This window comes from Oncorhynchus tshawytscha, linkage group LG08 (assembly GCF_018296145.1).
Source record: "Oncorhynchus tshawytscha isolate Ot180627B linkage group LG08, Otsh_v2.0, whole genome shotgun sequence".
In the NCBI taxonomy this organism is placed as follows: domain Eukaryota; kingdom Metazoa; phylum Chordata; class Actinopteri; order Salmoniformes; family Salmonidae; genus Oncorhynchus; species Oncorhynchus tshawytscha.
Window position 1 is genome coordinate 44,264,801 of NC_056436.1, and position 24,541 is coordinate 44,289,341.

At 43.4% G+C, this 24,541-nt stretch overlaps 1 protein-coding gene and 2 non-coding genes across 3 annotated transcripts in view; all 3 read right to left on the reverse strand.

Moving 5' to 3' along the window:
• Window positions 1-850: 850 nt before the first annotated feature.
• The window catches only part of eprs1 (glutamyl-prolyl-tRNA synthetase 1), a 76,641-nt gene continuing 52,950 nt past the window's right edge, over window positions 851-24,541 (reverse strand). Inside the window, exons 17-34 of the mRNA XM_024429699.2 lie at window positions 19,797-19,905; window positions 18,921-19,277; window positions 14,896-15,111; window positions 14,223-14,441; window positions 13,777-14,004; window positions 13,257-13,516; window positions 9,155-9,206; window positions 6,225-6,434; window positions 5,951-6,023; window positions 5,603-5,682; window positions 5,259-5,360; window positions 4,196-4,351; window positions 3,291-3,488; window positions 2,967-3,140; window positions 2,264-2,424; window positions 2,005-2,083; window positions 1,813-1,877; window positions 851-1,652 (exon numbers count right to left, since the gene is read on the reverse strand). Of these exons, the coding sequence (XP_024285467.1) occupies window positions 1,502-1,652; window positions 1,813-1,877; window positions 2,005-2,083; window positions 2,264-2,424; window positions 2,967-3,140; window positions 3,291-3,488; window positions 4,196-4,351; window positions 5,259-5,360; window positions 5,603-5,682; window positions 5,951-6,023; window positions 6,225-6,434; window positions 9,155-9,206; window positions 13,257-13,516; window positions 13,777-14,004; window positions 14,223-14,441; window positions 14,896-15,111; window positions 18,921-19,277; window positions 19,797-19,905 (2,890 nt within the window). The 3' untranslated portion in view covers window positions 851-1,501. The remainder of the gene's footprint in view (window positions 1,653-1,812; window positions 1,878-2,004; window positions 2,084-2,263; window positions 2,425-2,966; window positions 3,141-3,290; window positions 3,489-4,195; window positions 4,352-5,258; window positions 5,361-5,602; window positions 5,683-5,950; window positions 6,024-6,224; window positions 6,435-9,154; window positions 9,207-13,256; window positions 13,517-13,776; window positions 14,005-14,222; window positions 14,442-14,895; window positions 15,112-18,920; window positions 19,278-19,796; window positions 19,906-24,541) is intronic.
• LOC112257215 lies at window positions 2,569-2,705 on the reverse strand. The gene has a single exon (XR_002954547.1). It is a non-coding gene; the product is annotated as a small nucleolar RNA SNORA5 (small nucleolar RNA).
• On the reverse strand, window positions 3,876-4,013 carry LOC112257216. The gene has a single exon (XR_002954548.1). It is a non-coding gene; the product is annotated as a small nucleolar RNA SNORA5 (small nucleolar RNA).

A 24,541-nucleotide genomic window follows, 5' to 3' on the forward strand; every position in this document is an offset into this window, starting at 1 on the left:
TGCTCGTGGAAGCAGAACAATTTGTGTCGTCGACAGATGCAGGTATTATTATATTCTGCCGGTAGTAGCAGTAGAGCTGGTATGTGTCTATGGACGCGGGCCTATTTTTGGTTTTTAACCATTTATTCATTTTCGAGCAAACGGAATGAGCAGTGGCTACGTTTGGCTACATATGTACCGTTAGTGGAATTCCCACGAGAGAGTAACAGTTAATGTGATTGGATATTAATTATTTGACTAGGCTACCTGTATTCGACAGTGTTGTTATTTCTCTCTGCACTACATGGTTTCATTTTATTTTTCGCAGTGAAACAAGGCTACTCAGGCGAGAAAAAAACCTCACCCAAATGTATAGCCAGCCCCGTTCTAAAATTTAATTGAACTGTTTGAAGATGTTTAGAATTATTCTAATAAAAAATATTTTTAAATGTGAATCATATTTTTATTTGGCGTACCCCCGACGGCACTGCGTGTATCCCAGTTTGGGAATACCTGATCTATAACAATGCAGTAAATCATATATTTGGCACATCATTGTGCATGATCAATTATATTGGAGGTAAAAATTACTGTAGCCTACAATAGTAAAATAAAACTCAATTGATTGCCTGACTTTTGAATCACTGATTCATTTGTAATGTGAATAAAAACCCTGGGAAAGTGGACAGTTTCACTTTTCCACACCTGAACATAAAACAAATATTTCTGTCCTGTCCGCACCTGAACAAGTCCCTCTTCCTCCTGATGTGTGCACTCGCTTGGAAGATCATCAACACAACCCCCCTTTACAGATTAAGTGCAGATAATGTACAGGTAAAAACAGCTCTCAAATGATAATGCCTATACAGTGGAATGTGAGAATCCCTTTATTATAGAAAAGTTTTAGAATTGCGTTAGAGGAACTCAAGAGTACAGGTAATTACATGTATGTGATAGTTCCTTATTCCATGTTGTATGCAGTATTCCTATGAGTTTGTACTGGGGGCAAATGTGGCTACAACCTCCAGGGGTCAACCCTCACCACCCACCTATAGTACACCCCCAATAGCTACGATATCAGTTCAGTTGGTGGGAAACATCTTGCCTGAGTACCATGTCATCTTTCTACCTGGGAAAGGTCCTGCGATAAGGTAGGGTGGGAGTGAGAAAGGGACAAAAATATAAAGATTGTGTCATTGGATATAAAGAAAGGGTCATTTTTGTTACATTTGGGGCTAGTGGGAGAAAATAGCTGACTATGGAGAGTGTCTTGTCAATCTTGAGGGGTTGGGCCACCATTGCAAGGTTAGGGTCAAAAGGAAAGGAACACACTACAAGGTGTTGACTCTGGGTATATCTCAATAGTCTAAAAAGACGTCATCTCCTCGTCTCTTCTCCATCTCTGCTGATTTGAAAGCGCATGATAGGTGAAAACAAATCTTTGTTCACAAGTATTTTCTTTCACCTATCCGCTTCTTTCTCATATCCCAGATCGAGGAGAGAAAGCCACTTAAAACTGTATTTAGTAGCTGCGGCCAAACAGGGTGTAATACTGTGCGGCCTCCTTGCCGCTGACGCACATCTGACCCGGCTGCAGGGGCTTGAGGGGCTTGAAGGGGATACACAGGCTCTTTGCACCCATGGAGGGGGCACCGGGCTCCAGATCCTGGTCCCTGCAGAGGGGGAGAGAGAGAGGGGCACCGGTAACACTTCACTTAGAGCAGATAATGCATCTTGATGTGAAGGTGTTAGGGAGGAGTTCCTAATGTTTGGTATAGTCAGTGAATGTTAGCATGCATCTCAGTCATTGAGTGGTACTTGAGTGAGTCTTACTTGGCAGTGGTCTTCTTGATCCAGTCTTCACACTCGATGCCTCCACAGAAGGGGATCTGGACAATCTGTGGTTATCAACATATAACAAATACATGTAAGTCAGTTCATTTATATTACTTAAGCCAGCCAGACATGGAAACGATTCATCTGATGATTGGGAATCTAACAGAAACAAACTTCAACGGAACACACCCTGCCCTGGTCCAGGTCTTTCTGGAACTGTTCCATAGAGTCTGCTACCACCATGTGTTTGTTCAGGTCGTCCGATGCCCTGCAACACAGAGGAAGAGGCATATTAGTCACACTATGTGTGTGTGTGCGCGTGCATGTTAGCACCTGTGCAGTAGCTCAGAGAGCGCGAGAGAGTGAGAATGAGAGGGATTGTGGGTGTTACAAGATATTGCCCTTGATTTCCTCCAGTTGGTGTGTGTGTGGATCAGCATACGCATACCTCTTGAAGAGGTTGGTCTGGATGTCCTCCAGTAGCTGTATGAGTCTCTTCTCGGTGTCTGCCTCGGGCAGGATGATCTTCTCCCCCGTGTCTCTCCTCACGGCCACACACTGACCCTGCTTCAGATCCTTAGGACCCACCTCAAGGCGAATGGGCACGCCCTGAGAGAGAGGGATGGAAGGAGGGGTGGAGAGAGGATGGAGAGCAAGAAAGAAAGCAAAGGAGAGAGAGAGAGAGAGAGAGTATAGATGTGCAGACATTTCCTTTCAATTGGACTGATGAGAAGTTTATCCCTGAAATCAACCAATTGTCAGTAGTACAAATTTATCCCCAACATCCATGGAAAAGTTACATGAGGCCCATGAACTAAAGGTTCACTGTGGCAGCCATTTTGGCCAGTGCGGTCCATTTTAGAGAAAGCACTGAATGAGACAAGGCTGCAAACTTTCTAATGCCCCTAGAAAGGGTTCTGGGGATTATTGCAACAATAATAATAATAATAATAATAATAATAATAATAATAATAATAATAATAATAATAATATACACCATTTAAGATCTACTTTTATCCAAAGAGACATACAGTACAGTGAGTGCAAAATGTTTAGTGTATGACTCCAGTGACAACCAAACCCACGACCCTGACGTTGTGGAGCCAGTTCTTACAAACTGAGCCACACAAGACCGTGAGTGGTGGTTTTACCTTGAGTTCCCAGTGGTTGAACTTCCAGCCGGGAGAGTAATTGTCTCGGAGGTCGGCCTTTACCCGGGTCTCTCCCCTCTGCAGCCGGGCCAGGTACTTGGAGCACTGGGCCAGCAGAGACTCCTTCTCAGCCTCAGGCAGGGAGGCTGTGATGCCACACGGGATGATGATCACCTGGAAGATAAGAGCAGGAGAAATTGCAGGGTTATAAAATTTGACTAGGGCCAATAAAAGGTGAAATTCTTTACCTTTTGCCAGGCAGTCGTTATTAACTGACTTGCCTGGTAAAATAAAGGTGGAATCAAAATGTAGATCAAAACATACCTGGAGACAGGCAACTCTGGGGGGCAGCACCAGGCCCATGTTGTCTCCATGTACCATGGTGAGCACGCCGATTGTGCGGGTGGTGATGCCCCACGAGTTCTGGTAGGCTAGCTGCTTCTCACCCGGCTTTCTGGGGTCCTCGAACTCGATGTTAAACATCCGGGAGAAGTTTTGGCCCAGGTGGTGGGATGTGGCACCCTGAGAGGAAGAGAACCATTCAACTTGTTTTTTATATATATTTTATGAATCATATTTTTACGTTCAGATGAATTGATGATAGAAAGGTGGTGGCACCCTGAAAAGAAGAGGAAACATTTACTTAAGCATCAATAAAAGTGTGCCTAAGAGGTTGTTTTGCTGATAGAGAGTATTTCACTGTTCTTTATAAAACTGCATTACAAGCTAGTGTCTTTGGTTTGGTTTTTCGACTAAGAGGCCAAGTTTCCCCAGGTCTTCTATTAGGCCAGAATTAACCATGGGCAAGAACTGTTGAAGGCTCTAGCCATTTTAGGAGAACTTCCTATAGATTGCTTACAAAGGGCTTGGAAAAGAGACAGGAAAAATCTGAAATCAACGAATAGGCCCCATTGTCCGTAGTACAAATTTATCCCCATCATCCATGGAAAATGGGATGTAAGGCCCATTAACTACAGGTTCACTGTGGCAGACATTTTGGCCAGTGCGGTCCATTATAAAGGAAGCGCTGAATTTGACAAAGCTGTAGACTTTCAAATACTTGAGGTGGGTTTTAATCCAATTAACGTGATGGATATAAGCACTTATGGATGAAGGCTCCAGCAATTTTATAGGACCTTCATACATTTTGCTTACACCTACACCCATTAAACAACTGTCTCAATCCAGAATTTTGTGGTGCAAAATCCAAATGTGGCGGCAGCCTATACCTGGATGGCTCTGCCACTGGCAGAGATGAAGGCCTCCACAGTGGTAGTGTAGTCTCCTCCTGCAAACTTCTCCTTCTCTGTCTTTCTGCCCTTTACCACAGGGATGGCCATCAGCTCCTCGTAGACCCGTGCGTACAAGTCAAGGATCTGTAACACCTGGACAGATGCACAGACGGGGAGAAGATGAGTCAGTATTTATTAAAAGACTAAGGGGGGGGTCAAACGGGGGGGGGGGGGTCAAAAGGTATGTTGAGGGAGAAAAATGGTTTTATACATCTATAAATGTAGAGATGAAAGATTTGCCATTTGGGTCACTTCAAAGTGATTCAAATGACAGTTTTACAAATGATAAGTGCAGTAGCTTTGTTCACAGATCGCAGGTCAGATTTCTCCAATTCATTTGGACGCATAGGCCTATTGATAATTTCTCTGTTGCACGTTCTCTTTTCTTCTGATCCATCCACGACCCCAGCAACACTCAACAATACATATATCTAGCTATATCCCTAGAATTACAAACGAGACTCATTTTAAATTAGAGTGATAAAGAATAAAAGTGTTATTTAGCTGACAAATGCATGTTGGAACGGTTAATAATATTGCCTCCTGGCTGTCAATCCGTCTGTCTGTGTGCAACAGCTGATGATGCGCAGGATTTGATGTTGCCAGCTTGAACTTATAAATGAAAATTGGAATTGTGGGGGATTTTCATTCAGCAAGGGATTGAGAATATTTTCTTGCTAGTTGAGCGGATAATAATAACGAAAGCCAGCTCTGTCTACTACTGGTAGGTGAAGCAAGCTAGCTAGCTAGTTTTGCTGGCTAGCAAACAGATTCCATTAGTTCCACACACGCATTGCTTGCAAATAGGTGGGTGATTAGCCTACAGACAAATAAACATTCATGCAAACTTTGCAGAGCAAGCGGGCTAAGTGCTTTCCTATTGGATGTTAAATTTACCATTGTTTGAATGCACTCCCCAGACATGACAAGTCCAAACTCAACATTCAAGACAGAAAAGATCTAGTCTCAAGGACAGTTGAAAATAAATTGACCTTGTTACCTCTTCCACGGCCTCCTCTTTGGTGGCAAACGCCGTGTGTCCTTCCTGCCACAGGAACTCTCTGGTCCTTAGGAAGGGCTGGGGGTGCTTGAACTCCCACCTCTGAGGAAGAAAATGAAAAATTAAATAAATGAGAAAACGAGAGAAGGAGTAAAACTCTGGATCCATTCTGTTAAGGTATCCTAAAGGGTTCTGCCAAAAGACAGTGGAAACACTGGCCATGGTTAGGCGTCTTCCATTTTTAAGTACGTTTGGGCTCGTCCAATTAAGATTTTTCTTTCTGGAATTGACCCCAAACGATGATGGTGAATATGACAATTTTCATTAGTGGAGTGGACACTGACCACAACGTTGCACCACTGGTTGAGTTTGATCGGTAGGTCTCTGTGGGACTGGACCCATTTGGCGTAGGCAGGGTACATCACTGTAAAAAGAAGAGAGGTGGTACAGGAACTGTATGACAGTATTAAAATCTGGATACCGCCCAACCCTATGGGTCAGTGTCAATTCGTACATTTAGAACTGTATGGAAGAAAGACCGGGTAGAAGTGGTGAGCATCATGGATAAAAATATAGTCATGATATACACCCATACAATAAAGCTTTTGAGACAGAGAAAAGCATCTGGAAATTCAATGCATCAAGTTTAACCTTACGGACTGACAGAAGGTGGGAAGGTGTGTGTCTCTTACCAGTTTCACTAGTGGGTCGGACAGCGATGGGCTCGGCAAGCTCAGTGTTCCCTGACCGTGTTACCCAGGCAACCTGAGGCCAGAAGACACATACACAGTGAACTACAAATGTGTCAAATCATTTTAAAAGAAGATCTTCTTGAGCATTCCAAAAAGACAAAATGGTGGTGTCACACACACACACACAAATCACTGGAGAAACGATTTCCAATAGGGCTCGATACACACATCTCACCACAAGAAGTCAGAACACCCCCCCCCCCAATACACACACCTCTGGGGCAAAATCAGCTATGTGGGACTTCTCTTTCTCCAGGGCAGCCTGCGAGACGAACATGGGGAAGTAGCAGTTCTCCACACCCAGCTTCTTGATCTCGCGGTCAAAGAACTCCTTGATAGACTCCCAGATAGAGTAGGACCAGGGTCGCAGCACATAGCAGCCGCTCACGTCATAGTACTCAATCATCTCAGCCTTGGTGATCACCTGGAGGGAAGGTGGAGGGCGGAGTTAAGGGTAAATGGGGAGCATGTGAGGAAGTGAAGGGAAACATTATTGACTGGTAAACAAACAAAAAACATCACTTTCATATACAGTGCCTTCAGAAAGTATTTACAGGCCTTGATCCGCCCCCCCCACCCACACATAAAATTATCTGTAAGGTCCCTCAGTCGAGCAGTGAATTTCAAACACAGATTCAAGACCGTGCATGTCAGAGCAAAAACCAAGCCATGAGGTCGAAGAAATTATCTGTAGAGCTTTGAGTCAGGATTGTGTCAAGACACAGATCTGGGGAACGGAACCAAAACATTTCTGTAGCATTGAAGGTCCCCAATAACACAGTGGCCTCCATCATTCTTAAATGGAAGAAGTTTGCAACCACCAAATCTTTTCCTAGAGCTGGCCGCCTGGCCAAACAAAACAATCGGTGGAGAAGAGCCTTGGACAGGGGTCACGGCGGTGACCAAGAACCCGATGGTCACTTACAGAGCTCCAGAGTTTCTCCGTGTAGATGGGAGAACCTTCAAGAAGGACAATCATCTCTGTAGCACTCCACCAATCAGGCCTGTTGGTAGAGTAGCCAGATGGAAGCCACTCCTCAGTAAAAAGGCACATGATATCCCGCTTGGAGTTTGCCAAAAGGCACCTAAAGGACTATGACAAACAAGATTCTCTTGTCTGATGAAATTAAGATAACCATTTGGATTGAATGCCAAGCGTAACTGGAGGAAACCTGGAACATCCCTACGGTGAAGCATTGTGGTGGCAGCGTCATGCTGTGGGGATGTTTTTCAGCGGCAGGGACTGGAGACTAGTCAGGGTCAAGGGAAAGATGAACGGCGCAAAGTACAGCAAGATCATTGATGAAAACCTGCTCCAGAGCATTCAGGACCTCAGACTGGGGCGAAGGTTCAGCTTCTAACAGGACAAAGGACCCTAAGCACACAGCTTAGACAAAGCAGGAGAGGCTTCGGGACAAGTCTATGAATGTCCTTGAGTGACCGAGCCAGAGCCCGGACTTGAACGCGATCGAACATCTCTGGAGAGACCTGAAAATAGCTGTGCAGCGACGCTCCCCATCCAACCTGACAGAGCTTGAGAGGATCTGCAGAGAAGAATGGGAGAAACCCCCCAAATAGAGGTGTGTCAAGGTTGTAGCGTCATACCCAAAAAGACTTGAGGCTGTAATCGCTGTCAAAGATGTTTCAACAAAGTACTGAGTAAAGGGTCTGGAATACTGTAAATGTGACGTTTCGGGTTTTCTTTTTCATAAATGTACAAACATTTCTAAAAAACTTTTTTTGCTTTGTCATTATGGGGTATTGTGTGTAGATTACTGAGGGGGAAAACGTCTATCCATTTTAGAATAAGGCTGTAACTTAAAATGTGGAAAAAGTCAAGGGGTCTGAATACTTTCTGATTGCACTGTATTTGTAGATGGGTACATTTAAATAATAATAAAAATAGACATTGAATATACCTTTGAGCATGATGAAGTTATGACAACGACTAGGTTTCAGTTTAACAACGTTTACTAAACCGTATTTCCACAATACATGGTTGCCATTGCACTCAGGCCAGGTCCATCAACAGAGACACCATCGCAGGCGCACTAATAACTGAGGAATAGCACCGTAATAACAGAAATAGGGAAACTTAAATCAGGAATTTAACATTACACTTTGGATCAGAAATAAATAAATATCAATACACCCAGTCACTACAAAGACACAGGTGTCCTTCCTAACTTCGTTGCTGGAGAGTAAGGAAACCGCTCAGGGATTTCACGATGAGGGCAATGATGACTTTAAAACAATAACAGAGTTGAATCTCTGTGATAGGAGAAAACTGAGGATGGATCAACATTGTAGTTACTCCACAATACTAAACTAAATGACCAAGTGAAAAGAAGGAAGCCTGTACAGAAAACAAATATTCCAAAACATGCATCCTTGTTGCAAAACAAGGCACTAAAGTAATACTGCAAAAAATGTGGCAAAGCAAATAACTTTGTCCTCAAGGTTAGGTTTGGTCACCTTCCTGATCAAGGCCCTTCTCCCCTGATTGTCCTCAATGTTATGTTTGGGGAAAACCCAATACAAAACCTTACTGAGTACTTACTCTCCATATTTACATATAGTGGTGGATGCGTCATGTTATGGGTATACTTGTAATTGTTAACTGGGAAATTGTTCAGGATAAAATAGATACGCTCAGAAAACCTGATTCAGACCGCTTTCCCCCAGGCGCTGGGAGAAGAATTCACCTTTCAGCAGGACAATAACCTAAAACACAAGGCCAAATCTACACAGGAGTTGAAGAAGACAGTGGATGTTCCTGGGTGGCCAAGTTACAGTTCTGACTTAAATGTGCTTGAAAATCTATGGCAAGACCTGAAAATGGTTGTCTAGCAATGATCAACAACCAATGGTGACAGAGCTCAAATTATTTTTAAAGAAAACTGGGCAAATGATGCACAATCCAGGTGTGGAAAGACTGTCAAGATACAGCTGTAATTGCTGCCAATGGTGATTCTAACATGAATTTTTCTGACACTTTGACAGAGATTTTGTATAGATCATTGACAGAAAATGACAAATAAATCCATTTTAATCCCACTTTGTAACCACTAAATGTGGAAAAGTTTAAGGGACGTGAATACTATCTGAAGGCACTGTATGTACAATACACGCATACACACTCACCTGAGAGTACCAATCAGCTAGGTTCTCCTCCTTCTTAGCCTCCAGCCCCAGTCTGAATTAGGAAAAGACACATACATCATTAGGGTGATATTTTGCATGAGCAAATGGCAGTGAGAAATTAGCAAAATAACCAATAAATGTGAAATCGATGGGAAGGCGTATTATCCAATGCCTTTGCATTGTTCATTTTACTTGACCCAGGTTAAATAATCAGCTCCTTAGTACCTACAATGTTACCCAAGTACATTTTCAAATTAAATCACAGTGCAGATTATAGTGAGTTTTAAGTCTTATCTCTGATCTGTGCTTTTTTGCATTTGGCTTACTTTGTGTGATCAGTAGCGGACTGTGCCTATTGGGCCTTGGCCTTCAGAAGCATGGCTCCTAAGTTAATCATCATGCCAAATAGCCTATGTAATTCATTACATTTACACAGCCAAAGCCCTCTCTGGCACAACTCCATATCGCCCGGCTCAAATCAAACCACATTTTATTTGTCACATGCGCCAAATACAACAGGTGTAGACCTACCCGTGAAATGCTTACTTACAAGCCCTTAACCAACAATGCAGTTCAAGAAATATAGCTAAGAAAATATTTCATAAATAAACTAAAGTAAAACATGTAATAGAAAGTTACAATAAAATAGCGGTACCGAGTCAATGTGTAGGTAGGGGTAAAAGTGACAATGCATAGATAATAAACAGCAAGTAGCAGCAGTGTAGTAGTCTATAGGTCCTGGATGGCAGGAAGATTGGCCCCAGTGGTGTACTGGGCAGTACGCACTACCCTCTGTAGCGCCTTGCGGTCAGATGCAGAGCAGTTGCCATACCAGGCGGTGATGCAACCGGTCAAGATGCTCTCGATGGTGCAGCTGTATAACTTTTTGAGGATCTAGGGACCCATGCCAAATCTTTTCAGTCTCCTGAGAGGGAAAAGGTGTTGTCGTGCCCTCTGTCAAAACACACCAAATCAATGTTAGTTTGTTGGTGATGTGGACACCAAGGAACTTGAAACTCTCAACCCGCTCCACTACAGCCCCTTCAACGTGAATTGGGGCGTTATCGGCTCTCCTTTTCCTATAGTCCAGGATCAGCTCCTTTGTCTTGCTCACAGGGAGAGGTTGTTGTCCTGGCACCACATTGCCAGGTATCTGAACTCCTCCCTATAGGCTGTCTCATAGTTGTCGGGATCAGGCCTACCATTGTTGTGTCTTCAGCAAACTTGGTTTTGGAGTCGTGCTCGGCCACACGGTCGTGGGTGAACAGGGAGTACAGGAGGGGACTAAGCACGCACCCCTGAGGGGTCCCCGTGTTGAGGATCAGCGTGGCAGATATGTTATTGCCTACCCTTACAACCTGGGGGCCGCCCGTCAGGAAGTCCAGGATCCAGGTGCAGAGGGAGGTGTTTAGTACCATGGTCCTTAGCTTAGTGATGAGCTTTGTGGGCACTATGGTGTTGAACACTGAGCTGTAATCAATGAACAGCATTCTGTTCCTTTTGTCCAGTTGGTAAAGGGCAGTGCGGAGTGCGATGTGGATCTGTTGGGGTGGTATGCAAATATAGAGTGGGTCCAGGGTTTCCCGGGATGATGGTGTTGGTTTTGGAGTCGTGCTAGCCTTTCAAAGCACTTCATGGCTACCGACATCAGTGCTTGGGATGATAGTCATTTTCTTTCTTGGGCACAGGGACTATTGGTGGTCTGCTTGAAACATGTAGGTATGACATACTCGGTCAGTGAAAGGTTGAAAATGTTAGTGAAGACACTTGCCAGTTGGTCAGCGCATGCTCTGTGTATAGGTCCTGGTAATCAGTCTGTTTGCTTATGGGCTTATACAGCTCATTGAGTGCCGTCTTAGTGCCAGCATCGGTTTGTGGTGGTAATAGACGAAAAATAGAAACTCTTGGTAGATAGAGTCTAGTCCAAAAATGTTTTGCGTTCACACGCACGCAACAAGAACCTCATCTGGCCACAGCCTGCCATCCCAAATCACCATTACATGCATGAGATCATTCTTTAAAAATGCAATACACTCCCAGCTCATTCAGATCTAGTCAACCACGCAATTATAGCACTTAATTAGTATCAGCTAAAACAAAAAAACTATCGATACACTTTGTAATGCGTTAACTTTTCATAATTGAGCCAACAAGGTTGAAGGCCAAACTTTTAGCTAGCTAACTTAACTCACAATTTTCACAGCATTCAAGCTGCAATAAAAAAAAACAAAAAAAACAGAACATCAGTGATAAGTTCAACGGAATTTTTTTCAGAATTGATTAGTTTGTTTGCTAGGGGAGTATATAATCGATTACTCAAAGTTAGTTTTAGACTAATACATTTGAGTTTTCTTGGCAACACACCTACTCAATCAAGGGTTTTACTTTATTGTTTTTACAATTTTCTACATTGTAGAATAACAGTGTAGACATCAAATCAAAACTATGAAATAACACATATGGAATCATGTAGTAACCAAAAACAATTTTAGATTCTTCAAATAGCCACCCTTTGCCTTGACAGCTGTGCGTGCACACACTTGGAATTCTCTCAGCCAGCTTCACCTGGAATGCTTTTCCAACAGTCTTGAAGGAGTTCCCACATAAACTACCTTTCAAAAGTTTGGGGTCACTTAGAAATGTCCTTGTTTTTGAAAGAAAAGCACATTTTTTTGTCCATTTAAAATAACATACAATTTATCAGACATACAGTGTAGACATTGTTAATGCAAACTGGCTCTAACTAGAATAGAAAGAGTGGGAGGCCCCAGTGCACAATTGAGCAAGAGCACAAGTACATTAGAGTGTCTAGTTTGAGAAACAGGCGCCTCTCACAAGTCCTGAACTGGCAGCTTCATTAAATAGTACCTGCAAAACACCAGTCTCAATATCAACAGACTCCGGGATGCTGGCCTTCTAGGCAGAGTTCCTCTGTCCAGTGTCTGGAGTTCTTTTGCCCATCTTAATTTTTTATTTTTATTGGTCAGTCAAGCTATGGCTTTTTCTTTGCAGATCTGGCAAAGGAACACAGACACTGGACAGAGGAACTCCGCCGTTGTAAGAGATCTTCAGTTTCTGGAACAGCCTTCATTTCTCAGAACAAGAATAGACAGACAAGTTTCAGAAGAAAAGGACAGGTTCTGGCCATTTTGAGCATGTAATCGAACCCATAAATGCTAATGCTCCAGATACTTAACTAGTCTAAAGACAGTTTTATTGCTTCTTTAATCAGAACAGTTTTCAACTGTGCTAACATAATTGCAAAAGGTTTTTCTAATGATCAATTAGCCTTTCTTTTTAATTCTCACATGAATGACAGTTGCTGATAATGGGCCCCTGTACGCCTACGTATATATTCAATTAAATATTCCACTAAACATCAGCCGTTTCCAGCTACAATAGTCATTTACAACATTAACAATGTCTACACTGCGGTCCAACTCATCACAAACCGTCTCAATTGGGTTGAGGTCGGGTGATTGAGGCCAGGTCATCTGATGCAGCACTCCATCACTCTCCTTCTTGGTCAAATAGCCCTTACACAGCCTGGAGGTGTGTTGGGTCATTGTCTTGTTGAAAAGCCAATGATAGTCCCGCTAAGCACAAACATTTTCATCTGGATCTTCGCAACTAGCTAACCGCAATCCCAGATGACCACTCCTGGCTAGCGTTTCCATCCCGGAGCATTAATTTTCACAAGTAATATTCAATAAAGCAATGTTCATTTAAAATATTATTAGGCCTCCTCTGAATGCATTGAAGGCCCTAACGATATTCCACTGTGTGTGATAACAATTTGAAACATTTATAGGAGCAATGTGTTGAGCTTATTGCGCAGCAGGTCAAACCATACAGGTAAGAATATTATGTTTGCTGCCATACCTTTTCTTACTGGTGACCTCAGCAGGAGTCGAACCCACTACACTGACGTTACAAGCGCCAAGCTCTACCAACTGATCATACAGGACCACATCCATTCAGCAGTACACCCCCTATGTTCAACACTCTCTCTCCATCTCTGCCATCTATCCCGCTATCTTCAAATCTTCACTCCATTAAAGTACCAATGATTTCTATTCATCCATCCATCCCGCTCTCTCACCTTGTCTGTTTCTTGGGACCACTATCTCCTCCTCCCCCTGTGCCTCCCAACGAGGCCTCCTTGCCCTTTTCTCCCTTTGGCTGCTTCTTCCCTCCTCCTCCTCCTGCCTGTTTCTCAGACTTGTTCTCTCGGTCCTTGCGGTTCTTGTCCTCTCTGCTCGAGGCTCCAGTGGCAGCCACAGGTTTGTAGTCCTCTCCGGTGAGGGCCTTGTACTGAGTCTTCAGGGCCAGCAGCTGCTTCACGGCACAGTCCACCTGGTCCTGGTGGCATTTTATATTGCGTTATGAGGTCTGCCTGTGGCATTTCATCAATCTACTAGCAATTAGGGTTATCCCTAAATCACATAAATCTGATTAATAATTGTTAGCAAATATTTATACAATAAATGTTATTATTTATAGGTCGCTATACTAGGTACCTGCACCAAAACTCCAGTATTCCTCATCTGAATAGCTTCTAGCCAACACGCTTTCAGTATTTTTGGTCATAGGTTTGCAAAGTGAAACGAAATCCCACTTACCTTAGGAGCCTTCTCTGATTTCAGCTTCCTCACTAGCTCCCCCTTTTGGACAACCTGGGTGAAGAGTGCCTGAGGGGAGGAACCAGACTGGTCCTGGGGGGCGGGGCTAGCCTGAACAGGGGCAGGGCTGACAGCTGGGGCCACGCCCGGTTTGTAGTCCTGGCCAGTCGCCTGCTTGTACTCTGCTTTGAGTGACAGCAGCTGCTTGACAGCGGTGTCCAACTGGTCCTGAGGGGAAGGGGACAAAGATAAAAGGGTTCATGTCACTTTCTTTTAAACTACCAAAAAATTTATTAATAAAGCTGTTCATATTATAAAATAAAGAATTTTGCCGATAGAGATGTTGCAATAGTGCAGGCATGATGTCCATTCAATATTTTATGAAGCATTTTATCCCACGCATGCCTAATGTATGTCAACCTATCATCCCTTCCTGTTGGTCTCACCTTGGGGGCCTTCTCGGTCTTCAGCTTCCTCACCAGGTCACCCTGCTGAGTCACGCGCTCATAGATGCCTGAGCAAGAAGTGGCTGTGGGAGCTGGGTTGCTCTGGACTGGGGCATGAGCAGGGGCTAGGGCAGCTCCTGGCTTGTAGTCGTGACCTGTCACCTGTTTGTACTCTGCCTTCAAGGCTAAGAGCTCCTTCAAGGCAGCATCAACCTGGTCCTTTGTGGAGCGATTGATCAAATACAGAGGTTAGGGAGAAGAAATCAGGGATGAAGGAGCTAAAAATGTATTGAGCAGTTATGAACAGTTGGAGCAAATACAGAGATAATACAAAAATAACAGGCTCCCGAGTGGTGCAGCAGTCTAAGGCACAGCATCTCAGTGCTAGAGGCGTCACTACAAACCCTGGTTTGATCCCGGGCTGTATCACAACCGGCCGCGATCGGGGGTCCTATAGGGCGGCGCACAATTGACCCAGCGTCATCCCGGTTAGGGGAGAGTTTGGCCGGGGTAGGTCGTCATTGTAAAATAAGAATTTGTTCTTAACTGACTTGCCCAGTTAAATAAAGGTTAAATAAAAAAAATAGGAGTGACGAGTCCATTACAACCTCATAATAATATCCAATACCTGCGGGGTTAAAGTAAAGCGTTAGTGAACACTTCTCCACCTTACCTTGGGTGCTTTCTCAGATTTAAGCTTCCTAACAGTGTCTCCCTGTTTGGTCACACTTTCATATAGGCCTGAGGGAGAGGAGGATGAGGCAGTGGGGGCATTCTTGGCTGGGGCAGCTTCAGGAGGGATCATCCCTGGATTGTACTCTTGTCCTGTGATCTGTTTGAACTCAGCTTTGAAAGCCAGCAGCTGTTTGACTGCAGCATCAACCTGGTCCTGGAGAGCACACGAGAGAGAGAGTGTATAAAAAATAAATGTATCATATATTTTCGGCAGGAAAACCTCAAAACAAAGAAACACATTTGCAATGTTCTACTTGGAGGAACTACAATTGTGGCGGCTATTTCGCCTCAGGATTCTAAATCTAATGTAATCAATTAAAAACAAGCCAACAGTAAACATGCCGTCCCCCACGAATTATGCAGCCCCCCTGGACAATTATTTAAACTGAAATTGCGTGGATCAATGAGAGAGAAAAAAAGTGTTTTTCCTCTCGTTGGAAATCAAAACTTGATAGCTCACAATAGGGTTGGGCGATTTTTAGCCAATCGTGACAAAGTACCCATAAAACAATGTGATACATCGTTATCTCCCCCCCTATTGTTTTTAACATTGCGTGCGCGCGCCCTCCCTAAAAAGGACCACTAGCAACAGGAGGGACGAGAGGAATCATGACAAAATATATATTTTGGAGCCAGATCTTTTTTTAGTTGCTCTGTTGGGAGATGTGGCGCTAAAGAGGTGTGCCCCTGTGTGTGCGTTATGTGAAGTTATAAATCGATACACGAGTAACATATAATCGGACTACACCGGCTCTGACGCTAATCGAGGCAAACATTGAACCATGCATTAGACGAGATGCATTAGACGGTTCCGGACAACTGTGTGGTGTCACTCTCCGTAGCCGATGTAAGTAAGACCTTTAAACAGGTTACCATTCACAAGCCCGTAGGGCCATACGGATTACCAGGATGCGTACTCAGCGCATGCGCTGACCAGCTAGCAAGGGTCTTCACTGACTTTGTAAAATGCTCCCTGGCCCAGTCTGTAATACCGACATGTTTCAAGCCAAGCTGATATATTACATGTCTTACTGAAACGTGGTTGGATGATGATGCTATGCAAGTAGTACTCAGTGGATTTTCCATGCAACGGCAGGAAAGGACAGCAGAGGCAGGAAAGAACTGAAGCGGCAGTCCAAAGGAGGTGGAGTGTATTTTCATAAATAACAACTGACGTGCTGCTTCCAGTGTGAAGGAGATCTCAAGCTTGTGCTCACCTGATATAGAATACCCCATTGTAAACTCTCATCCATAATTATCACCGCTGTCTACATCCCTCCACAAACAAACACCACCCTGGCACTCAAAGAAATTTGAATGGGGCCATAAACAAACAAGAAACGGCTCACCCAGAGGCAGTGTTTCTGGTGGGCAGAGACTAACACGGGGAGACTGTAAATTGTCCTACCTTACTTCTTCCAACACGTATCTTGCGCCACTAGGGCCACCAACACTCTAGACCCGTCATATTTTCCTCCCTTCGGCACCTCTGACCATACCATACCGCCATTCTTCTGCTTCCGGGTTACAAACAAAAGCTCAAACCGGAAGTTCCAGTGATGCAATCAATAAGGAAGTGGTCAGATGAAGCAAGACTGTTTGTTCGTACAGACTGGGATATGTTTCGGGATTCAACCAATAGCATAGAGGAGTTCCCACAACAGTCACAGGCTTCATCAGTAAGTGCATATACAATGTTGTCTCCAAAGTGACTATAAGAAGGTATCCAAGCCAAGAATTATAGGCAATATCTTCACTGGCATAAAGAATAGAGCTACTGCTTACAAAGAACAGGACATGGACGAATACAAGAAAACCTGCCACGACCGCCGACGAGACATCAAACATGCAAAAGGACAATATAGGAGGAAGGCGGAATCCTATTACACCGGCTCAGACGCTCGTCATATGTGGCAGGGCTTGCTGACCATAACGGATAACAAAGGGAAACAGTCAAGCAGAACTCCCAAATGAGCTAAATGCCTTTTATGCCTTGCTCGAAAGCATATTTTTTCCCCAGATGACAGTGTGATCTCACTCTCCGTGGCTGATGTGAGCAAAACATTTAAGCCGGTTTACAATCACAAGGCCCAGCCGGGCCAGACAGAACACCAGGGTGCGTTCTCAAAGCATGCACAGAACCGCTGACAACTGTCGTCACAGATATTTTCAATCTCCCCTTGTACTAGTCTGTCATCACAACATGTTTCAAACTGACCATCATTGTCCCCGTTCCCAAGAGCTCAACGGTAACCTGCCAAAATGAATATCGACTGTAGGACTCACATCTGTAATTATGAAAGGCTGTTCATGACACAACATCATCCCAGACCCAATGCAAGAAGGAAAATAACAGAATGCTGTTCATAGACGACAGCTCAGCGTTCAACACCAGTCCCCTCCAAGCTCATCACAAAGCTAGGGACCCTGGGCTGAACAGCTCCCTCTGCAACTGGATCCTGGACTTCTTGATGGGCCGGCACAACGTGGTGAGGTTAGGCACCAACACCGTCACACTGATCCTCAACACTGGGGCCCCTCAGGGTGTGTGCTTAGTCCCCTCCTGTACTCCTTGTTCACCCAAGACTGCTTGGCCACGCATGACACCATCATCAAGTTCTGACAACAGGACGGTTGTAGGCCTGATCACCAGTGGTGATGAGTCAGCCTACAAGGAGGAGGTCAGAGCCTTAGCAGTGTGGTGCCAGGGCAACAACCTCTCCCTCAACGTCGGTTAGTGCAAGGAGCTGATCGTGGACTACAGGAAAAGAGGGGAGCGCACGCCCCCATCCAAATTGATGGGGCTGTTGTGGAGCGGATCGACAGCTGAAAGTTCCTTGTCATCCACATCACTTAAGGCTCTGGATGCTGAAAAGATTTGGCATGGGCCCTTGGATCCTCAAAAAGTTGTACAGCTGCACCAGAGAGCATCTTGACTGGCTGCACAATGAGTTGGTACAGCAAATAAATCGCCATTAACCGCAAAGTGCTACAGAGGTTGGTGCGGACAGCCCAGTACGTCACTGGGGCTGAGCTCCCTGCCTTCCAGGATCTCTATATCAGGCGGTGACAGAGGAAGGCCTGAGAAATTGCCAAAGACTGCAGCCACCCTAACCATAGACTGTTCACTCTGCTACCCTCCAGCAAACAGTACCAGAGCATCGGCTCTCGGACCAACAGGATCCGAGAGTGTTTCTACCCCCAAGCCATAAATAAAACTGCTAAATAGTATTTTTATACCTTATCCTAAGTTGAGGGTTTTTCCATTTAGTTAGTCTTTTAGAACCCCTACAAGTGGCTTTTTCACCCCTTCTTGTTTTGGTTGTCCATGTGATTGTGAGCAACATATTGAGTTTGTATTGTTACGTCCCCACAAGACAAAGTGTTGTGTTTGGGGCAAATCCAATACAACACATTACTGAGTACCACCTCTCCATATTACCAAGCATAATGGTGTTTCATTCGAAGACGAACGAAGCTAAGTACAGAGAGATCCTTGATGAAAACCTGCTCAGGAGTGCTCAGGACATCAGACTGGGGCGAAGGTTTACCTTCCAACAGGACAATGACCCTAAGCACACAACCAAAACAACGGAGGAGTGGCTTTGGGACAAGTCTCTGACTGTCCTTGAGCGGCCCAGCCAGAGCCAGGACTTAAACCCGATCGAACACCTCTGGAGAGACCTGAAATCAGCTGTGTAGCGACGCTCCACATCCAATCAGTGTAATTCAGAACATTCTGGATCTATGGCAAGATGCATCATTCACTAAAGTTTCGTCATAATCAGGCCAGTGGGTGTCTAAGATTGTCTGTTATCACATGTACGTACTGAGACAAATTCCAAACATGTACAGCAGCTACAAATCTGGAAAAATTTTTACCGCAACGATACAATAGCATTTCATGTCAGTTTTTTAGGGGTGTTACTGCACCAAATGATAAACAGAAAAATAGACTCAAACCTTGGGAGCCTTCTCGGATTTCAGCTTCCTCACTAACTCCCCCTGCTGGGTGACGCAAGCAAAGGGGCAGGAGGCGGAGTCAGAAGAAGGAGATGCTGCCTTCTGAGGGGCGGAGCTAGCGGGCAGGCCCATGCCTGGTTTGTAGTCCTGGCCAGTCAGATGCTTGAACTGGGCCTTGAGTGAGAGCAGCTCCTTCACCACTTTGTCCACCTCCTCCTTAGGGGCCTTGGTGGTTTTCAAATTGCGCACCTTCTCGCCTTGAGCCACGATGCAGGAGAAAACGGTGCTGGCGTCGCTAGCGGTAGGGGGGGCTGGGGCAGAAACTGGGGTGGTTTTGCACTTGGCTGTGGAGGCAGGCTAAGAGGAGAGGAGACAAGGAGTTAGAATACACGCTCAAGTTGTTTTTTGTGTGTCTTATTTCTTGCTTGTTTCACAATTAAAAATATTTTGCATCTTCAAAGTGGTAGGCATGTTGTGTAAATCAACTGATACAAACCCCCAAAAATACATTTTAATTGCTGGTTGTAAAATAGGAAAAATGCCAGGGGTGTGAATTATTTTGCAAGCCACTGTACAATAATCAAATCTACATTAATATATAAGAATACAGGGTGCATCTGAAAAATGTAAAGTGATTCAAGCTCTATTTGACTAACAACTGCCTCTCCTATCTGCATTAATCAGAAAGATCGTGACAGTTGATAGAAAATTGTCTGGTGAGCATCAGCCATCCTATATCTTTGGACCAGTGCAGATGAAGGGGAGGAGAAAACTAGATGAAACCTCTTTAGATTATTGAGATGAGCCTGTAGTTAGTTCCTCTCTCCTTCCCTAATGCAGTGTAACTCTACTATACGGGTAGGTAACAATACTCACTGTGGTGGCAGCCTGGCTCTTGCTCTTGGAGCCAGCGGTGGGCATCTCCTTGGTGTGGCCGTCGGGGATGTACAGCAGCACACAAGGACTTTCCTTACAGCTATAGGGACTGGGCCAAAACACCAGGGTAACATTACTCATAATGGCACACTGGAACAATGTAGTAGGGCTTAATTTCACAGAGTCACTGTGATAACTATTTTGAAAAGGAACATCCAACCACACCTGGGTTCAAATCTTATTTTGAATAATAATTTTCTTGATTGAGCTTGACTAGAATTTGAGCCAGTAGTAGGGTGTTAGGGGCTAAAATGAAACAGTGGTTCTTAATTTCACGAGAACAAGACTTACGCTGAGATAGCTTGTTTTCAAGTGATCGGAAAATGTCAGCGGACTGGTCAATGTTAATCCCTAGTGAAAATTGGCACCAAGTCACCTGTCTGGATACTTGATTTCAACACGTTTTGTCCAATATCTCAAGATAGGGCTTTCATATTGTTATGATATTTTCAGGGCTGATGGAGATAAGAGTTGAGTCAAATAAAAGTAAAATGTATGAAAATAAATTGCAATATTATGCAAATGTTCAATCAATGAGGCAGTACAGTTTACATAATTTAAAATCAATAATTTAAGGTAGGGTAGTCATAACATTAAATCCTTGTTATGTTATGGGGTGAGGGCCCTGTCGGAGTGGTGCCAGGAAAATAACCTATCCCTCAACGTCAACAAAATGAAGGCGCTGATCGTGGACTTCAGGAAACAGCAGAGGGAACACACCCTTATCCACAACAACGGGACCGCAGTGGAGAAGGTGAAAAGCTTGAAGTTCCTCTGCGTACACATCACTGACAATCTTAAATGGTCCACCCACACTGACAGTGTTGTGAAGGCGGAACAGAGCCTCCTCAACCTTAGGCCGTGGCCCCTAAGACCCTCACAAACTTTTACAGATGCACAATTGAGAGCATCCTGTCGGGCTGTATCACCACACGATGTCACTCGAAGGCCAAAAAGATCATCAAGGATATCAACCACCCGAGCCACGGCCTGTTCACCCTGCGACCATCCAGAAGGTGAGGTCAGTACAGGTGCATCAAAGCTGGGACTGAAAGACTGAAAAACAGCTTTTATCTCAAGGCCTTCAGACTGTTAAATAGCAATCACTTGCCAGCTACCACAGTTACTAAACCCTGCACATTAGAGGCTGCTGCCCTACATTCATAAACATGGAATGACTGCTCACTTTAATAATGTATACATACTGCTTTACTCAATTCATATGTTAACTATTTACCTATTATTAACAGTTAGGCTATATATCAGTTAGGCTGTGCTGGTACTGAATACAACATAACTCAGAAGGATACTCTAGTCTAATAACATAGATTACTTCTAAGGTAGGCCTACACCTGAGTTGTGTTACATTGTAATATTTGTAATATATTTGCTGTTGTTATATTTGCTGTTGATGAGAGGATAAACTACACCATTTCCATCAAATAATTAGTCTAGGCTGAGACTAGATTGAGCTGCTTGCCTGCCACCTGTACAGCAAGACAGATGGGACACATTTTCAATTCACTGGTATTTCTGTTTTTATCGATTGTAGGTCTGTAGCTACTGAATTCTGGTAGTTTACACTTGAAAAAATGAAACCATCAATCACAACATTTGCCGCTGGCACAATAGTGTTACCTCAGCAAACAGCAGCAAACAAAAACTTCCTTGCACAGCTAACTAGCATCTCATCTTGAAAACGGGTGGTGACATGTGAATTTGGAGCCCAATTTCTCCTTATTTTTATTGGTCACACAAGTTATGGCACTTCATATAAGTAAGGATAGTTTTAGGGGGTATTCAGATACAAGACAAAGCGATAAAATGTTCACAATTGGCTGACGACACCAGAATTTGTTTTTGAAAGATCATAATGAAGTCAAGAAAGCTATTGAGTGTATTACTGCCTTCACACATGCATCAGGTTTATCTAAAAGATGCGACTGAAACTCAGTATGTAATATCCCTGTAAAACATGCGATCACATATCTTGGTATTACAGTTAGCAAAGATCAGAAAGGGTCAACTTAAATTTCTCTCCTATTGTAGAGAAATTTGGAATGAGATTTAACTCCTGGTTATTAAGAGATCTTTCTTTATCTGGACGTGTACTTTTGTCAAAATCTAAAGGTCTGTCCAGATTAGTTTATACCTCCCTTGCCTCTGTCAGTAACTAAAATGGTTGATACTAAATTATTTAACTTCATATGGAGGAATAAACCTCATTATTTTAGAAAAGTGGTAATATGTAGCACCCTGATATGTTTTATTTTGAACCAAATGATATGGACCCCGATTTAACTTTCATTGTTAACTTGTTTATCTTTCATGGAAGATTCTTTGTCCATAAATTGAAGTGGGCAGAGAACAAACCCCTTTTCACATTATTTAAGGTAGAATTGAAATATTATTTTGAAATTATCAGTAAACGTAAAAACAAAAAAGCAATACGCACCATAAAAGTATTTAACATAGAAATTGAAAATGAATCTTGATATGTAATACCCCTGTCTGTTAGATTTATGTACTGTTATTTGTATATTTATATGTTTTTTTTGTATTTGAGTTCATAATAAAAAAAATATATACAAAAATTCAAAAAACATTACCGTGAATTTGGAACAATCCCTGACAAGCCACACACCAAAATGCAGCTACGACGCTCTACTTTGTAACCTCCTGTGTTTTTCTATGTCTCTGAAAACATCTGTTGGACAGAAGCGAAGGAAAAAGGTTTTACCCTCAGGACTTCCCCATACTTGTTGGCAATACAATGTCACATCGATCTTACTCTGGTGAGGAATACTAATCTCGAATATGAAGACACCGATTTCACGTTTCCTAAAAAAGGCTGTCCCCCAGAATTGAATGTTCTTAGCACGTCACTTGCTTTACATTTGGGCTCATATTGTGTAAATATCATAACATACAGTATTGGGGGATATATATATATATACAGTGCCTTGCGAAAGTATTCGGCCCCCTTGAACTTTGCAACCTTTTGCCACATTTCAGGCTTCAAACATAAAGATATAAAACTGTATTTTTTTGTGAAGAATCAACAACAAGTAGGACACAATCATGAAGTGGAACGACATTTATTGGATATTTCAAACTTTTTTAACAAATCAAAAACTGAAAAATTGGGCGTGCAAAATTATTCAGCCCCCTTAAGTTAATACTTTGTAGCGCCACCTTTTGCTGCGATTACAGCTGTAAGTCGCATGGGGTATGTCTCTATCAGTTTGGCACATCGAGAGACTGACATTTTTTCCCATTCCTTCTTGCAAAACAGCTCGAGCTCAGTGAGGTTGGATGAAGAGCATTTGTGAACAGCAGTTTTCAGTTCTTTCCACAGATTCTCGATTGGATTCAGGTCTGGACTTTGACTTGGCCATTCTAACACCTGGATATGTTTATTTTTGTACCATTCCATTGTAGATTTTGCTTTATGTTTTGGATCATTGTCTTGTTGGAAGACAAATCTCCGTCCCAGTCTCAGGTCTTTTGCAGACTCCATCAGGTTTTCTTCCAGAATGGTCCTGTATTTGGCTCCATCCATCTTCCCATCAATTTTAACCATCTTCCCTGTCCCTGCTGAAGAAAAGCAGGCCCAAACCATGATGCTGCCACCACCATGTTTGACAGTGGGGATGAGCTGTGTTGCTTTTACGCCAAACATAACGTTTTGCATTGTTGCCAAAAAGTTCAATTTTGGTTTCATCTGACCAGAGCACCTTCTTCCACATGTTTGGTGTATCTCCCAGGTGGCTTGTGGCAAACTTTAACCTCTCTGAACTACCGATACCGGATCCGGGAGTGTGACTACACCCTCAGGCTCATTACCATAACGCAACGTTAACGATTTCTAAAAATCGCAAATGAAATGAAATAAATATGCCTGCTCTCAAGCTTAGCCTTTTCTTAACAACACTGTCATCTCAGATTTTCAAAATATGCTTTTGAACCATAGAAAATCAATCATTTGTGTAAGAGTGTTGATGGCTAGCTTAGCATTTAGCGTAGCATTTAGCACATAACATTTTCACAAAAACCAGCAAAGGAATCAAATAAAATAATTTACCTTTGAAGAACTTCAGATGTTTCAATGAGGAGACTCTCAGTTACATAGCAGATGTCCAGTTTTTCCTGAAAGATTCTTTGTGTAGGACAAATCGCTCCGTTTTGTTACTACACATTTGGCTACCGAAACAAACCGAAAACTCAGTCACCAAAACGTCGAACTTTTTCCGAATTAACTCCATAATATCGACCGAAACATGGCAAACGTTGTTTGAATCAATCCTCAAGGTGTTTTTTCACATATCTCTTCATTGATATGCCGTTCGTGGAAGCATGGTTTTTTCTCAGAATCCCATGGAAAAATAGCAGCACCTGAGTTTTGCGCACCAATTTCCACGCAGGACACCGTGCGGACACTTGGAAAATGTAGTCTCTTATGGTCAATCTTCCAATGATATGCCTGCAAATACGTCACAATGCTCCAGACCCCTTGGGAAACGATAGAAAGGGTAGGCTCATTCCTGTCGCATTCACAGCCATATAAGGAGATGATGCAAATCGGAGCCTCAGAAATCCTGTTCATTTCCTGGTTGCAGAAACATCTTGGTTTGGTTGGCCTGTAGCATGAGTTCTGGGGCACTCACAGTGAAAATCTTTGCAGT